General features: G+C 42.0%; 1 protein-coding gene across 2 annotated transcripts in view; it reads left to right on the forward strand.

Moving 5' to 3' along the window:
- Positions 1 to 470: 470 nt before the first annotated feature.
- fhip2a (FHF complex subunit HOOK interacting protein 2A) overlaps positions 471 to 18245 on the forward strand; it is a 62147-nt gene continuing 44372 nt past the window's right edge. The window contains exon 1 of one of the 2 annotated variants that reach the window (XM_033033939.1): positions 471 to 778. In XM_033033939.1, the coding sequence (XP_032889830.1) occupies positions 734 to 778 (45 nt within the window). In that variant the 5' untranslated portion in view covers positions 471 to 733. Of the gene's footprint in view, positions 779 to 10045; positions 10102 to 18245 lie in introns of those variants that run through there. The other variant, XM_033033940.1, reaches the window with a different exon arrangement.

Below are 18245 nucleotides of genomic sequence, written 5' to 3' on the forward strand. Positions count from 1 at the left end.
TGAGAGCGGGCGGCCCTTGCCTGCACTGCCCCCTGATGGCGCTTGCCTGTACTGCCCCCTGGTGGCGGGACGGCGGCGCTTGCCTGCACTGCCCCCTGGCGGCGGGAGGGCGGCAACGTCCTCCACTGCCCCCTGGCCGCGGGAGGGCGGCGCTTGTCTGCACTGGCCCCCTGGCGGCGGGAGGGCGGCAACGTCCTCCACTGCCCCCTGGTGGCGGGAGGGCGGCGCTTGTCTGCACTGGCCCCCTGGCGGCGGGAGGGCGGCGCTTGGCTGCACTGCCCCCTGGCGGCGGGAGGGAGGTCCTTGCCTACACTGCCCCCTGGCCGCGGGAGGGCGGCAACGTCCTCCACTGCCCCCTGGTGGCGGGAGGGCGGCAACGTCCTCCACTGCCCCCTGGTGGCGGGAGGGCGGCGCTTGCCTACACTGCCCCCTGGCGGCGGGAGGACGGTAGCGGCCTCCACTGCCCCCTGGCGGCGGGAGAGTCAGTAAGCGCGTTGCCACCGTGTCGGTTGTGCGCTGTGTCCCCGGGCAGAGCCAGTGTTTACTGTCCGTGTCCGCGGCCGCTCGGCCTCAGCTGATCTCTGTATCCTGTGTTTTTATATGTTTATATTTGCATATTTACGCGTGTGCTTGTCGAGGCCGCGTATGAACAGCCAGGCTGGATCGAACCAGGAAGAAGATTGAGGAGTCCAAGGAGAAATTCCGCCGGGAGATCCGCGAGTCCAAGGCCAAGATGTTCACCAAATTCACCAACATCCTGCAGCAGGCGGTGGAGGCGGTGAGTCCCGGCCAACCTTCCCTTCCCCAGCCTTGTCCTCCTCTCCCCTCCCCGCTCCTCCCCTCTTCTCTCCAGTCCTCCTCAACCCAGTAGCTCTTTCCTCCTGGATTCGCACCAGGCCTAGTCTCCGGGAGCCAAGCAGACAGCTGTCTGGGACAACAAGAATCTTACTTTAATTCACTTCCTGAACACTACATTGGTAATTTTCGCTATTTTGAAAGCTTCCTAAGGTGCAGGCCTTGGGATGATTGAGATGTCTCCTCCCCTTCAGCCTTCCTCGCCCACTTTGTTTGATATTCCAGTTCTGGGGCCAGCAGGCGTAGAACACTGCAACTGCTGTTACGTTGTTGTTCCCCAAGCTGTGTTTGTTCATGCACCGTGCGTCGTCTCCCCACCCCACCGCCTTGTGTCTAGGGTATGCTTCGGGCAAGGACGTGCCTTTTGTCTGTTGCATTGTAAATTCCAGTAGTTGGAGAGATGGCAGTGAATTGAAAAAAAATCAATTTCTCTTTCCAAGGAGGCTGTTGAAAGACTTTGCTTGGTTTATTTCTGGTTCTCAGGTACATCAATACAGTTGGCATTGAGGAAAGGAAACAAACCAAGCAATAAATAAAGCAAACTTGTTTATAAATGCAGAATGAGTGAATAAAGACAGATCGGTTCATTTGTCCAAATAAACCAGTTGTGTTAGTAAATTATCTGTTTCCCTTTTTCACAACAAATGTGTTTTAGCTCAGTAACACCATGAAGATAAATAAACAAAGTGAACAAGATGTGAAAATGAACCACATTTGCTCATAGACCACTTGATTCACCCCTTCATCCATTTTCCCATCTTTGCAATGTAAAATGCCTTGAGAGAGACTTCAGTTAACATCAAATGACATCCAAAATTAATTTTTATCTGGAGACAGTGGCAAGTCATTTACATTTTTTGCAGCAGGTACAATCTCATCCTAAGAAACTTGACATTTGTAAGTTCTAATGTTTATCAATGGTCCAATGGAACTTTATTGCCACATGTACTGAGGTACAGTGAAATAATTTTTTTCTTTACATTTCAGTAAAAGTATTACTATACATGAGCACAATCTGAGATTACGTACAAGTGCTTAGGAATAGTACACAAGATAATATACAAAAATCACCAGGTTTTGCTGCCATTTTCATGTCCAAGTTATTATAAATGTAGAGTTCTAAACCTGTCCATAAAGGCCCGTTGGCCTGGCAGTATTGCAGGTTGGAGTATTCTAACAGCAGTGGTGCGGGTTTTATTTTGCTGAAGGATAAAAATATCACCATTGTTTTACAGAGGTACAAAGGAAAACATGGACACTCAGATATTAGGAGCCTTGACAACATTTGGTTGATAAAGGAATAGTGGGTTAATAGGGCTGAGATTAAGGGGGGTGGTGAAGAGAGCTTGGGGAAAAGTGGTGTGGTTATTTAAGAAAAGCTATTAAGATTAGGGTAAAGTTAGATCCTGATAGAAAATAAGGAGTGTTTTTGTTGCTGGTATAAAAGTTTCAATCAACTAAATTTGGCTGGCACTTGATTTCTTTTTGTGTCCTTTATTTGCCTAAATATATTTCAGTGTTTTGAATAGTGTCGATTTGTGTTCCTCCAGATAAACTGACCCTAAAGAAAAGTCTTTATGACCATCAGATTTATGCCTGTTCCTGTCATCAGACTTTTACATTTTCTGTGCTTTTGATTGTGATCATTTCTATTTGGGAGCTGATGTTTTTAAGCAATCATGATGTGGAGTGTCACTTGGCAAGTTGTCAGTATGTGCAAGTTAAACATAGACACCCACGTGAAGGGATTTATGTTTCAAGCCCAGCTACAGTGTTTTACCTTATTCTTTGTTCACTGTTTTCATATTTTTCTGTACTTGCAGACTCCCAGAACCCACAGTCTTAATTTCAGACAGTGAGGGTTAACTGGCAAAACGAAAATATTGCAAAGAATAATTTTTGCTGATTTACTCATTTTTATGTACTATTACTCATAAACTATTCTGGTACGTGAACAAACACACCAATCTCATGAACTCTGGCCATCCTGAAAAGCCCCAATGATAGGCTGATCCGGAAGATTAAGATGTATGGGATCCATGGTGACTTTGTCATTTAGATTCAGAACTAGGTTGCTTTATCCTGGATGATGTTGAGTTTAATTGGAACAGTACACATCCAAGCATGTTGGCAATGTCCTATATATTCCCGACGTGCCTCATAGATGGTGGAAAATAAGTTACTCATTGCAAGACCAGCTCTTGAAGGCAATATTTCAGTGGTATGGTCAGTGAGGCACTTGACTATGCTGATGCCATTGAAAGTCAAAGAGAGATGGTTAGATTATCTTGTTAGAGATTAATTTTCCCTGGCACTTGTATGTTGCACATGTTACTTGCCATTTATCAGCCTACACTCAAATGCTTTCTGCCTTGATGTGTGCAAACATGACTGCTTCATTAGTGAAGTATTGTGATTATAATTAAGGATAAAGCAATCATCGGCAAATATACCCACTTCTGAACGTGATTCGATGAAGCAGTTGATAATTATTGGACATAGGTTATTTAACACATCTATATCTTATTAATATCACGGTATCTACTTGTTTGTGTATGAATGTATTATTGTTGAAAAACTTTAAATTATTAGGGAAATTATTCTTAAGCATATTGTACAGTGGACTCCCTGCCATATTTATCATCAGCATTACATATCAACTTTTGTGTCACGTCACCATCAGGTTTGAGGTGAGAACCTATTCCTTGATTTCTGAGGTGTTTTTTGCTATTCTGTTGCATTTCACCAAGTCTTGAAAATGCATTTTGTTTTTGATTTTCAGAAGAAATATCTGATTTGTCAGGGAACTGAAAAGGACAAAATCAATATTTAGCTCAGTATAAATTGAGCCAAATATTGATTTAGCGGCGACACAGTCATAGAGTGATACAGTGTGGAAACAGGCCCTTCGGCCCACTTGCCCACACCGGCCAACAATGTCCCAGCTACACTAGTCCCACTTGCCTGCGCTTGGTCCATATCCCTCCAAACCTGTCCTATCCATGTACCTGTCTAACTGTTTCTTAAACTATGGGATAGTCCCAGCCTCAACTACCTCGTCTGGCAGTTTGTTCCATACACCCACCCATTATGTGAAAAAGTTAATCCTCGGATTCCTATTAAATCTTTTCCCCCTCACCTTGAACCTATGTCGTCTGGTCCTCGATTCCCCTACTCTGGGCAAGAGACTCTGCATCTACCCGATCTATTCCTCTCATGATTTTGTACACCTCTATAAGATCACCACTCATTGTCCTGCGCTCCATTGAATAGAGACCCAGCCTACTCAACCTGTCCCTATAGCTCACACCCTCTAGTCCTGGCAACACCCTCATAAATCCTTTCTGAACCCTTTCAAGCTTGACAATATCTTTCCTATAATATAGTGCCTATAACAGAACTGAACACAATTTTCTAGAGGCAGTCTCACCAATGTCTTGTACAACTGCAACATGACCGCCCAACTTCTATACTCAATACTCTGACTGATGAAGGCCAAAGTGCCAAAAGTATTTTTGACCACTTTATCTACCTGCGACTCGACCTTCAAGGAACCATGTATCTGTACTCCTGGATCCCTCTGCTCTACATTACTACCCAGAGGCCTACCATTTACTGTGTAGGTCCTGCCCATGTTTGACGTCCCAAAATGCAACACCTCACACTTCTTTGTATTAAATTCCATCAACCATTCCTCCGCCCGTCTGGCCAATCGATCCAGAACCTGCTGCAATCGTTCACAACCATCTGCACTATCTGCAAAACCACTAACTTTTGTATCATCAGCAAACTTGCTAATCTTGCCGTGTATGTTCTCATCCAAATCATTGATATAGATGACAAACAGTAATGGGCACAGCATCAAACCCTGAGGCACACCACTAGTCACAGGCATCCAGTCCGAGAAGCAACCTTTCACCAACACCCTCTGCTTCTTTCCGTGGAGCCAGTTTGCTATCCATTCAGCTATCTCTCCTTGGATCCCATGCGTTGGGCAGCGCTAGAGTTGTTGCCTTACAGCGTCAGAGATCTGTGTTCATTCCTGACTACGGGCGCTGTTTTCAAAGAGTTTGCATGTTCTCTCTGACCGCGTGGGTTTTTTCTGGGTGCTCTGGTTTCCACCCGCATTCCAAAGGCGTGCAAGTTTGTAGGTTAATTGACTTCTATAAATTGTCCCTCGTGTGCAGGATAGAATTCGTGTTTAGGTGATCATTGGTCAGTAAGGACTTGCTGGGCCAAGGGCTTGTTTCCACGCTGTCTAAAAAAACTAAAATAATGGGATATTTATTTTGTGTTGGAGTAAAATTTGTATTTATCAGCTAATACAGACCTCCGTTTGTAACCAGGGGGCTTTATCTAGTTAATTTAAATGTTTCCAAGCCCTAGTGCTTTACCTAAGCAAATACAGATTTAAATAAACAATAGTGGCGGAGATGGAAGCGATGTTTGTGGGATAATTGTACTTGCACCGTTTCATCTATGTGGGCTAACTAATACCATAATATTAATTGTGGAGAAGCATGATGAAATCATCACCCAGGCAAAATGAGGTTTGCAGTATGTATATGAGTAAGTGTAATGTCTAGTAGAAGTTTGTCTAAATTGCAATCAGTAGAAATAAATTATTTATCAAATGTCACTTGTGTGGAATCAAGCTGCCTTGTCAAATGCTATTTCTTTTTCGGCAATTTCATGGAATTGCAGATAACATGCTTCCCGTCTGCTTTTGCGGGTTCTGTAGAGCCATGTGGTCAATTTGGAAACAACATATTTTCCACAGATGAGGCAGGAAGTGCTCTATCGGGTGTGTGGGTAGTTTGTGAGGTGCACACTCTTGTTGCTTACGTAGGGCACATAGGCACTTCTGATCCTTGGACTTAGTAGTCCTCAATATCACCCTGATTGCTCCTTCACCATTTTGATGGTGGTGAGTCAGGGAATCCCAGGAGCTGTTGGGAATGTTACATTATTTCAAGGAGACTTTGAGAACATTCTTGCATCTTTTCACCTTTTCACTTGGTAATCATTTCCTCTGATAGAGCCCTGAACAGGGTGCTTAAAGGGCCTGTCCCACATGGCGATTTTTTTCAACGACTGCCGGCATCATTGACTGACGTATCAGGTCACTGAAAAATTTGCGGAGTGAGGCGGTGGTGACGCGGCATGATGACGTATGACACGCGGTGTTTTTTCAAGTGTTGCAACATTTTTTATTGTTGCTGCTGGATTTTGAAATGTTCAAAATCTTTTGGCGACACTGATATAACACCGGCAGTCACCGAGAAAAATCGCCAAGTGGGACAGGGCCTTAAGAGTGTCTGTTGTCAGGCATGTGAGCAACCTGGCCGGCTTGACACAATTGATTGAGTGCAATTACAACATTAGTGCTATGATGTGTTTAAGAAGGAACTGCAGATGCTGGAAAATCGAAGGTACACAAAAATGCTGGAGAAACTCAGCAGGTGCAGCAGCATCTATGGAGCGAAGGAAATAGGCAACGTTTCGGCCCGAAACGTTGCCTATTTCCTTCACTCCATCGATGCTGCTGCACCCGCTGAGTCTCTCCAGCATTTTTGTGTACATTAGTGCTATGATGTTGGCCCGAGATGCCTGAATGGTGTTGGTTTGCTTACCTTTTCAGTGAAGGAATGGTGAATTTCACCTTCGTTATGTCTTTGCCACGAGGCAATTCCTAAGATATGGGAAGTGTTCCCATTTTCTAGTATTTCGCCATTAGCATTTAATGTTGCAGGGCGTGATATGGTGCCACAGGGCATGTGATTCATACTTCATAATGAGCCATCTGGCCCATCCCAGCTGTGCTGGATCTCTGAATGATCCCACTCCACCCATTCCTTGTTGCCTTTTCTCTCATGTGCCTATTAATTAGTGTTCCTTTTGTCACTTGGGTGACCTTTGTCTTGTTAACGTCAGGTGTAAAACCCGTCCTTGTACTTTAGTCAACAAGTCAGCTGTGGGTTGGATCCTAGGCTCGGAGCACACTGCAGCTGAACTACCGATGGTCGGGTGATCTTGTTCCTGGAATGCAAGTCTCCAAAGGTTAAATAACTTCCAATTACTTCTGAAGATTAGATCTGCTCCTGCAGGAGGTTTGTTGAAGTTTAGATACAACACTGCAGAGGAAGAATGAATGAAGTGCTGTGGCAGAGACACAGCCATGTTTGACACCATGCAATTGGCAGTGTTGTAAACCTGTCGTGGCTTGTACATAATCGGGAAGCAAAATTAAAATGACGATGAATTTCAGTGGGCAATTAAAATTGAGGAGGGTGTTCCACAATCTCTCCCCTTCAGTGGAATTAATGTCTTCAGTGGGATTACATAGTAGTTGAACCTGTTCCCTAAATGTTCTATTTGCTATTATGCAATGGAGATCAGGCATTTTAGATGAATTTATAGTGCATTCAGAAAGTATTCAGACCCCTTCACTTTTTCTACATTTTGTTACGTTACAGCCTTATTCTAAAATTGATTAAATTCATTTTTTTATCATCAGTCAACACACAATACTCCATAATAAAAAAGTGAAAACAGATGTTTAGAAATTTTTGCAAAGTGATCAAAAAGAAAAACTGAAATATCACATTTAAGGACCTGTCCCACTTACACAATTTTTTTGGCGACTTGCCAGTCAGTAGCTGTTACATAAGTATTCAGACACTTTAATCAGTACTTTGTTGAGGCTCCTTTGGCAGTGATATCAGCCTCAAGTCTTCTTGGGTATGACGCTACAAACTTGGCACACCTGTATTTGGGTCATTTCTCCCATTCGTCTCTGCAGATCCTCTCAAGCTCTGTCAGGTTGGATGGGGAGCGTCGATGCACAGCTTTTTTCAGGTCCCTCCAGAGATGTTCGATCGAGTTCAAGTCCGGGCTCTGGCTGGGCCACTCAAGGACATTCACAGACTTGTCACAAAGCCTCTCCTGCGTTGTTTTGGCTGTGTGCTTAGGGTCGTTGTCCTGTTGGAAGGTGAACCTCCACCCCAGTTTGAGGTCCAGAATGTTCTGGAGCAGGTTTTCAGCAAGGATCTCTCTGAACTTTGCTCCGTTCATCTTTCCCTCGATTCTGACCAGTCTCCCAGTTCCTGCCACTGAAAAACATCCCCACAGTATGATGCTGCCACCATCGTGCCTCACCGTAGGTAAAGTATTGCCCAGGTGATGAGCGGTGCCTGTTTTCCTACAGACGCATGGCATTCAGGCCAAAGAGTTCAATCTTGGTTTTATCAGACCAGAGAATCTTGTTTCTCATGCCTTTAGGCAAACTCCAAGCGGGTTGTCATGTGCCTTTTACTGAGGAATGGCTTCCGTCTGGCCACTCTACCATAACTGATTGGTGGAGTGCTGCAGATATAGTTGTCCTTCTGAAAGTTTCGCCCATCACCACAGAGGAACTCTAAGCTCTGTCAGAGTGACCATTGGGTTCTTGGTCACCTCCCTGACCAAGGCCCTTCTCCCCCGATTGCTCAGTTTGGCCAGGCGGCCAGCTCTATGAAGAGTCCTGGTAGTTCCAACGTTCTTCCATTTAAGAATGACGGAGGCCACTGTGCTCTTCGGGACGTGCAATGCTGCAGAAATTGTTTTATACCCTTCCCCAGATCTATGTCTCGACACAATCCTGTCTCGAAGATCATTGGGCAATTCCTTCATCTTCATGGCTTGGTTTTTGCTCTGACATGCACTGTCAACTGTGGGACCTTATATAGACAGGTGTGTGTCTTTCCAAATCATGTCCAATCAAGTTGTAGAAACATCTCAAGGATAATCAACGGAAACAGGATGAACCTAAGCTCAATTTTGAGTGTCATAGCAAAGGGTCTGAATACTTATGTAAATGTGATATTTCAGTTTTTTTAAATTTGCAAAAATTTCTAAACGCCTGTTTTCACTTCTTCGTTCGTGGGTATTGTGTGAAGATTGGTGATATAAAAAAAAGAATTGAATCCATTTTAAAATAAGGCTGTAATGTAACAAAATGTGGAAAAAGTGACAGGGTCTGAATACTTTCTGAATGCACTGTAAGTGTTGGAGGGAGGCGGTGGACGAGCACCATGGCAATGATTCTCCATGTGACAGACAAAGTTTTTACTTAGTAAATAAAAATTCTTCTCAAGTAGCATCTTTTCTGTTTTCCCCTCACCGCCCGAGAAAATTATAGGCATGATGACCATACAATAATGTGTGAATAGTTGAAGTGAATGGTGTTCTTTAATATGATTGTTCAATTTATTTGGGGCATTTGGCTGTCACTGGCAAGATCAACATTTGAACCCTATTCGATATTGGCCTTCAAAAGCTCATGATAGACACAAAAAGCTAAAGTAAGTCAGCGGGACAGGCGGCATCTCTGGAGAGAAGGAATGGGTGACGTTTCGAGTGGAGACCCTTCTTTCAACTGTACATTAATGGTTCAACTCTTCAGCAGATACTGGAGGTCACAAGCTTGGGGGATATTGAAATGTTGTGCAATGAATCTTGGCAAGTAGCTACAATGTGTCCTGCAGTTGGAGCACACTGTAAACCTGTAATGCCAATGGTGGAAGAAGTAGTAAATGTTTCAATTAATGGATGAGTGCCAATCAAGTGGGCAACTTAGTTCTGGATGAGTTTCGGAATAGCTTTCACCCTTGGGAGTTGATGTAAAGCATTTTATGGATGTTGCAGATTGCATCCATTACATTAGCAGCGGGAGTCATGAACTATTAAGCTGATGCAATCACAGTCAAGTTTTGTCTTGGTGGTTAATTGTTTGCTGAAATACACTCATTTACTAAAAGTGGAGAGTTTTCTATCTCGCAACCTTTCCAGTGGACGGAACAATGGAGAATCAGACACTGAATCACAGCCCCAGGATATCATCAAAAGGTATGAAAAGCAAAACATTGCAAATGCTAGAAATGTAAAATAGGAAAAGATAATACTTGCAACACTCGACACGCTAGGCAGCGTTTACGGAGCAAGAAACAGCTGACGTTGTCGGCATGAAACATTAGCTTTGCTTCCAGGGAGATGCTAAATGCATTTCGTTGTCTCTGTACTGTACACTGACAATGACAATTAAAATTGAATCTGAATCTGAATCTGTCTCGACACATACTGTATGACCCATTTCCAGAATTTTGTGTTTTGATCATTGAGAAGGTTGGGCTCTCTCGGTGGACATGGCCAATGTTTGACAGTTGTACGGTGTGAATGGTTATCTTGCTATATGTGGACTCATGTCAGGTATGCTATATGATTTTATTTTTACCACCTTTTTTGTTGATATTTAACTTTTGACAGCACAGTGTAACTAAGAAAACTGAAGTGTATTCACATGCAAGTGCCAAGTTCTGGACAGGAAGGGCTATAGTACTAGTTTGGTATTAGTTGGCTGGCTTTCTAAAAAAACTATCCAATTGTCTATCGTGTTTACATCAGTATTAGTGTTCATGTTGGTCATCTCTCTTGCTCACTTTGGGTCTGGAGTGGTGATATCCCAAATTAATTACCTTTTATTCAGCCATGGATGATCGTTTTTAATGTTGCTATGATAGCATCAAACGGCCACTCATACTGTACATAATGTGTAGATGTTTATTGACCTCTGCTGCATAAATTGAAATACCTAAATGGCTTCCCTTTTTTATCATGATAATTTGCAGCATTTCCATTGATATATTTGCAGCTGATTGTTAAGGACAGAAATATGCGCTGAAATTATATTCATGTGTTTGGATATGATCTGTGATGGCATAATATTGTGTTGACCCGTAGAATAATATCCACTAATCTCTATGTAAAGATTGTCACAGAAATGTTTGGCCCATTTAATGTAAAATTAAAAATGGGAAATAGTTTCCTGGTCTTCTTCTTTTTCTTCTTCTTCTTCGTCTTGCGAATGAAACATAAACCAAAGGAAAAGTTAGATCTCAAGCCAGGTGTTGAGCAGCCAAGTTGTTGTCTCTGCGTCAATGTCTACCAGGCCCTGAGCTCCATTTGGTGGGTGGTAGAGCGGGCACCCAGAGATGACATGGTTCCTTGTGATATCCTTTAATTACGCCAATCATTTGAGTCCCAATCTGAAACCAGATAATCTATTCAAATTGAAAAACAGATGCAGGTCCTCTTGCAGAGTGAGTTCCTTTGATACCAAAACGGGTCTGGCTTTGCAGAAGCCCCCCCCACTGGCCACCAATATTGGAATTGGTGGAGAGGTGAAATACTGCGTTGGGGGACCAACTCTCCCGTGTGAACATGGGACCCAACGGGTCCCACTTAGTCTAGTTTGTATTATATGGGGCAGATTGCTTGTACACATTTTTGATCAGGAACCAGAGAACTGATTAAAGTTTCTTCAGAAATTAACAAGCAGAAAAAAAGGAGTCTTGGAGGGAAGAAAAATCTCTGGCCTTCCTGCAGTAATCAGACACCATTATCTCTTAGCTGTTAGTTTCACAGTAAGTGGCCATGTAATTGAAAAGCAATTGTCTAGATTTATATTTGTGCAAAGATATTCTGTAAAAAAAAAAACGTAACATAGCCTTAAGTATTTCAGCTTAAGTGGAGTAGTGGAAGTAAGTGTATCACTATAAAAAAAAACTTTTTTTTTAATTCTGTTGGAAATAATCTCGTTATTGAGTATCCAAGTTGCTCTTTCCCCATTGACACAATTGTTTTATTGTGTGATTTTCGATAACACAGGGTTTCTTAGTTATACGGCTATCATGAAATAGCAGAACTATCTGCATATGAGGATTGCATCTGAGATGGATAGTGTTAGAAAAATGCTTGCAGTGCTGCAAAACCTCTGAAATCATGTGAAACATTTCCACTTCCCAGTTTGCTTCTCTGACCATAGCTGCTCATTTCCTAAAAAAGGACACAGTGCTGGAGTAACTCAGTGGGTCAGGCAGCATCTCTGGCCAACATGGAAAGGTGGCATTTTGGGTCCTGACCAGAAAACATCACCTATTCAAGTTCTCCAGAGATGCTGCCAGACCCCCTGAGTTGCTCCAGCACTTTGTGTCCTTTTTTGTAAACCAGCATCTGCAGTTCTTTGTTGCTGCAAATGCTTCTGGGATCAGGGCAGGTCAGATGTTTGTCTAATATTCACTTGGGTTATTCTGTGGGATTATTGAGGAAGTTTACTGGGTAAGAACTTAAATCTTATAAATTCTTAATGTATTTGTTTTGAGATAGACTGCCATGCACTCTGGTACAGATAGATTCTTTATAAGACCTTGGTTTGAATGCACACTTGGGCTCCATTATTTTCAGATTTGTATACTTGAAAACTGACCTCAGGCCAGTTCTTAGATTTGTTAAACAAACATATTTTTGTACATTTTAATGTTAAGGTTCCAATCATTGTTTGAATAAATACAGTGATCAGTTTCTAGACCACATGGATCAATGGTTCCTTACTGTGTGCTGTTCCAATATAGGGTGGTCATTGTTTAAGTAGCTATTGCTTGGAATTTCAAAACCAATCAGCATTTTAAGCTCCAATTCATTCAAATAGGTAGAGTTTTGTTGTTTAATATGGTTTCCTTTTAGTTACTTAAGAATTATGTATTTATGAGTGTATATGAATCCCATCTTAGTTACAGGGCTTATTCGTGTTATTTTGAAGGTTATATTGAGTATTAAAAAAGGGCCTTTGTAGTATCCATGTTTACTGTTTTATCTGCAGGAAATCTGCGCCATGTTCCTTGTGATGTCAAGCACTAACTCCCCTTCCCATTCCCACACTGACCTTTCTGTCCTGGACGCCAAACGCAAATTGGAGGAACAGCACCTCATGTTTCTCTTGGGTTGCTTACAGTCCAGTGGTATGAATATTGATTTCTCTAACATCAAGTAACTCTTGCATTCCCTCTCTCTCCTTCCCTCCCTCACCCTAGTCGTCCTACTAGTTTCAGTGTTGTGGACTATCATGGGCTCCATCTTTCCTTGATCATCTGGCTGGCTTTGATTTGTTCTTTTTCACACCTTGTACTCACTTGTTCTTTGTACCTTTTCATATGTCTAGTTTCCCCCTCCCCAGACTCTCAGTCTGAAGAAAGGTCTCAACCAGAAACGTCACCTTTTCCTTTTCTCCAGAGATGCTGCCTGACCCGTTGAGTTACTCCAGCATTTTGTGTCTATCTTTAATTTAAAAAACTGGTCCGGTTTCCCAATACAAGATGGAACCTATTGTCTGCACATCATTTCCTCACAAGTTAATTGCCTGCATATCAATTTTTTTTACAAGTTTCCACCCATCTCTTGTTGCAGTGTGGTTGAAACAAGAAATGCTGGTAAATGCTGGTACAGCACGTCAGGCAGCATTTGTGGAGAAAGGAACAGAGTTGGAACAGATTTTGTAAATGATCTTTCATCAGAATTCCTGATGAATGTTTCTGATATTATGAACCTGAAATGTTAAGTTTGTTTCTCTCTGTAGAATACAGTGTAGATGATGCCTGGCCTACTGAGTGTTTCCAGCATTTTCTTGTTTTATTACTGGCATGTGCAATTTTTGCTTTTGGATTCTTATTCTAACGTGCTGTTTTGTACCATTTCAAAAGACTGATTAGAGAGGGGGCGGCAGATTCCATCAAATGGACTAGTGTATCATTAGAATTAGTTGGAGAATCAAAATCAAGAATCAAGCTGTGATGACGAAAATGAGGTTGGCAATGTAATTGCATTCTAAGTTGCAGCTAGATTTGAAACTGCAGCTGACATGGCATTTTGTCAGCTGCTGGGATCTAAATTTTGGCATTTGAAATAATATTAGTTTTCTGTTGGTTGTCAGCTAATTTGATTACACGATGCTGACTGTACAAACAGAAAGTAACATGTACAGTGCAGCAGCTAAACATTAAAATAAATTGGGTGCTTTAGTTGTTGATGGAATGTTACTACAATTATTGAGTATTAATGGCATAAAGCTTTGCTTGGGCATCATTCATAATGAAATATTGCTTGTGGGCTTGGCCAAAGATTGTTATAGGTTTATTATCGTCACATGCACAGAGATACAGTGGAAAAACCTTTAGTTTTGCCGTTACAGAGAAAGTGCAAATGTTTTTTTTAAAAGTGCAAGTGCCACAATGAGCTAGTTTGTAACCTTTATTACAATACGCTGTTTTCCATTACTGAATGTTGTTTTAAATTGCATTTACATCAGTAGTAATGACTGGTTATTATTGGAATATTAATTTTTAGATTGACCGATTGCATGTATGTGAGCTTGCAATTGAATGTTGCGAATTATTTGCTTCCATGAAATCTGGTCAAGATATAAAATGTCCTTGATTAATAACGGTTTGAGGCCTTTGGGCTCTCGGTTTGGAAATTGTTTTGCGAGTTATTGATGATTACCAAGTGTGGAACAGGTGAAAACAAGCAAAGTCTTGAAGGAAACAATGCTGGAGTAACTCAGCAGGTCAAGGAGCATCTCTGGAGAAAAGGAATAGGTGACGTTTTGTGTCGAGATCCTTCTTCATACTCCGCCTCGAACTGAAATGTCACGTTTTCCTTTTCTCCAGAGATGCTGCCTGACCTGCTGAGTTACTCCAGCATGTGCACTCCAGTATCTGCAGGTCTTTCCTTCACACAAAGTCTTGAAGGAGTTTTGTCATACTCTCTGTACCAAGGTTCATGCTGACTCATGACACTGCAAAAATCACTATCTGAAATTACAATTAATATAAATCAACAGGACGGAATGCTTTTCTTTGTTGGGGTACTTGCACTGGTTTGTAATGAAATACAAAGCACGCTCCAGCATCATATCACAGTCTGGACTTGCGCCAAGTGCTTCGGTTTCCTCCCACGTTTCGGAGATGTGCAACTTAGTAGGTTGAAACATGACACCAAAGGAACAGGCCTTTGGCCCACCATTATACCAATTTAAGCTAATCCCATCTGCCTGCACAATGCTATATTCCTCTGTTCCCTACTTGTTCTTGTCACTGTCCAGGTTTTGGTTTTATAATTGTTACGAGGTAAAGTGAAAAGCTTTTTTTTGCCTGCTATCCAAACAAATCAAATAATACAATACATAAATATAATCAAGTCAAACTCAGTATAGAGCAAAGGGGACGATGCCGAGTGTGGAATTTACCTCTCAGCAATGTAGCATACAAATTCCATAGACAAAGTCCAATGTCTGCAAAAGATTGAGATGAATTGGACTGTGCCTGTAGTGTGTTTAATAGTAACTGTAACTTTAAGTACGGAGTACTAGAATGGTATGATTTTTGTCATGTGATATATTCTATATCTTATCAGTCTCTTGAATATGTAAAGAAAGACCCATGCTGGCAACAGCGGGTACTGAAAACCTGTGCTTGTTTCTATCAACATTCTGAAGTTGTAATATCTTACAATGGCGACGAAGTTCAGGTAGAGTTTGTGAACTCAACCTTTAAATACAGTGTAGGACTGTTTTGCAATATGTAGTATTGTTTAATATTATAAACAGCAAATACGAAGCTGTGTCTCAGTTGTTTGCGAACTGGACACGATAGGCCGCAGGTCCTTCTATGTATGGACCGTGGTTTAAAACAACAGCTGTACAAATCGTCTAGAGTTTGTTAGGCTATCTTTGTGTTGTGTCTACATGGCAAGATTGGGTCCTTGGGATACATAGGCCGACTGGGGACTTTCGATAAGAGCTGTGAAACCTTTACCACATACTGTGAGCGAAGGGAAATGTTTTTTAATGCAAATGACATTATTGAATCTGAAGAAACAGAGGATGATGATCAAGTGCAGGTAAGAGCACAAAACAAGGCCATCCAGGAATGAAAGAAAGCCATTCTATTAACTGAAATTGGTCCTGAAGTTTATGAAACTCTCACCAACGTCCTAGCCCCAGAGAAAGCAAGGAATGTTTCATTTGGGACTGTTCTTTCAAAACTTGATGCTTACTTCAACCCTAAGCCCATGGAGTTTGCAGAAAGTTACAAATTTCACACTAGAAACCAGAGGTTTGGTGAGACTGTGGATGAGTATATTATCACATTGAAGAAGTTGTCTCTACACTGCAATTTTGTGCCATTTCTGGATTGAGCTTTGCTCGATAGATAGATTTGTATGTAGGATGTATGTATGTATGCGATATGATAGATTTGTATGTGGGATGCTAGATGAGCGAATCCAATCAAAATTACTGAACACACTAGCCCTTACCTTTGATTTGGCAAACAAAACTGCTTTGGCCATGGAGATGGCATGTCAAAGTACTTCACAGCAGAATTCTGGGAAAAGCGCAGATATGTGCTATCGATGCAATGGACAACACAAAGCAAATAAGTGCCAGTTCAAGGACTCTCAGTGCTACGACTGTCAAAAGAAAGGCCATATTGCATCAGCATGTAGAGCACCATCACAGGACAAAGCAAAACAAAAGGCTCGAGAAAACCAAATGCGTAGGATTCACAACCTCGAAGAACACTTGGAGAGTAATGAACTGACTTTACGGCATCTATACTACGAACGGTGGGTCAGGGAAGTAAGACTTTCAGACAAAGGTCAAAGTAGCCAATCAATACATTACCATGTGTATGCTACCACTGCTGATTGCACAATTATAAGCAAAGACCGCTATGAATTCATATTTAGTAATATGTCTATCACAGAAACAAACGTTCAGCTGAAAACGTTCTCTGTAGAAGTTTGGAGATATGTGTAGAGCTAGTTTGTGATGTACAACACAAAGGCAAGACTTTGAATTTGCCAATAGTTGTCGCGACTTATGTCAATAGGCCAACGTTGATGGCCAAAAGTTGGCTCCGCTTACTGAAACTGGACTGGAAATCTGTATTCCAAGTCGAAGCACAAACACAACTGTATCAGTTGTTGCAGAAACATCATGCTGTGTTCAATGACAGCTACGATGGCATAAAGATTGAGCAAACACACATCAGGATTCGACCCGATGTGGAACCGTGACCAGTGCCATATTCGCTGAAAAGTGAAGTGGAAGCTGAAATCAAAAAGTTGAAACAAAACAGTGCATTGGTTAAAGCATATCACAGTGATTGGGCTACTCCAATAACAGTGGTTCTGAAAGCAGACAACACAGTGAGATTGTGTAGAGACTACAAAGTGACCATCAACCAGGCAGTAGATGATGAACAGTATCCACCACCAACCTCACAAGATTTATACGCTGATTTTGCTGGTTCCAAAGTATTCCCTAAGCTAGATCTGTCACATGCATATGCTCAGCTAAATGTTGATAGTAAGAGCCAGCATTACCTCACGATAAACACACACATGGGGCTGTATTCCTACACAAAACTACCCTATGGTGTGAAGTCAGCACCAAAGATCTTCCAAGCTACAATGGACAGGATTCTGCAAGGAATATCACATTGTTTGAGCAATCAAGATGACTTACTGATTGCGACTGTTACTGAGGAGGAGAATCTGGAGATACTCAGTGAAGAGTTGAAATGGCTTGATGATCACAACATAAAGTTGAAAAGAAGCAAATGTGCGTTCCTACAGACCGAAGCAGTGTATCTTGGTTTGAAAATGGGATCATATGGTTTATGTGCACACATCTAGCACGTCCTCCAAGTACCTCCTGGTACTACACACTTCATCCTGCAAATGTAGTGCCTGTCAGAGTTGTAGAAGTAGGCCTGCCCAAGCCCCTTTGCAAACTAGACATTTTCAGAGGATTCATGTGGATTTTTGTGAACACTGGAATAATATTTTTCTTGTTTTGGTAGATAGCCATTCAAAGTAGATTGAGGTGGTACATTAGGGGACAAACACAACAGAAAGAACAATAGATGCATTGCGGTCTATCTTTGCATGTCATGGATTACCTGAAGAGCTTGTCTTTGACAACGCCCCCCCCAATTTTGTGCTGCACTGTTCCAAACTTTCATGAAGCTTAATGGTGTCATGTATACCTTAGTGCCAATGTACCATCCGGCATCTAACAGCACAGCCAAAAGGTCAGTCAGGAAAGTCAAAGGAGCTCTCAAGAAACAAGTTCTTTAAGATAATTCAAAATTTGGTTTGTCACAGTGGTTAGCTAGTATCTTACTGAAATATTGTACCACGTCACAATCTACCACAGGGAATACGCCAGCTGAACTTCTCATGAAAAGAAGGCTCAGAACTAGACTGAGTTTGGTTCTACCAAACCTATCTCCTAATGGTGAACGCAAACAATCTGATCAGAAACGTCATTATGGTGGAAGTCCAAAAGAACGTAGGTTCAATACCCTTGATCGGGTTTGTTTTCTCAGCCTCCCCTTACAATGCAAACAAATGGGTGGTGGGAACAGCAGTTGAAGTGTGTGGTACCAGGAGGTACTTGGTAGAAATTTGAGGATGTGTTAGAAGTGTGCACATAAACTATGTGATCCCAGCAA

The sequence above is a fragment of the Amblyraja radiata genome, chromosome 15 (genome assembly GCF_010909765.2).
Source record: "Amblyraja radiata isolate CabotCenter1 chromosome 15, sAmbRad1.1.pri, whole genome shotgun sequence".
NCBI lineage: Eukaryota > Metazoa > Chordata > Chondrichthyes > Rajiformes > Rajidae > Amblyraja > Amblyraja radiata.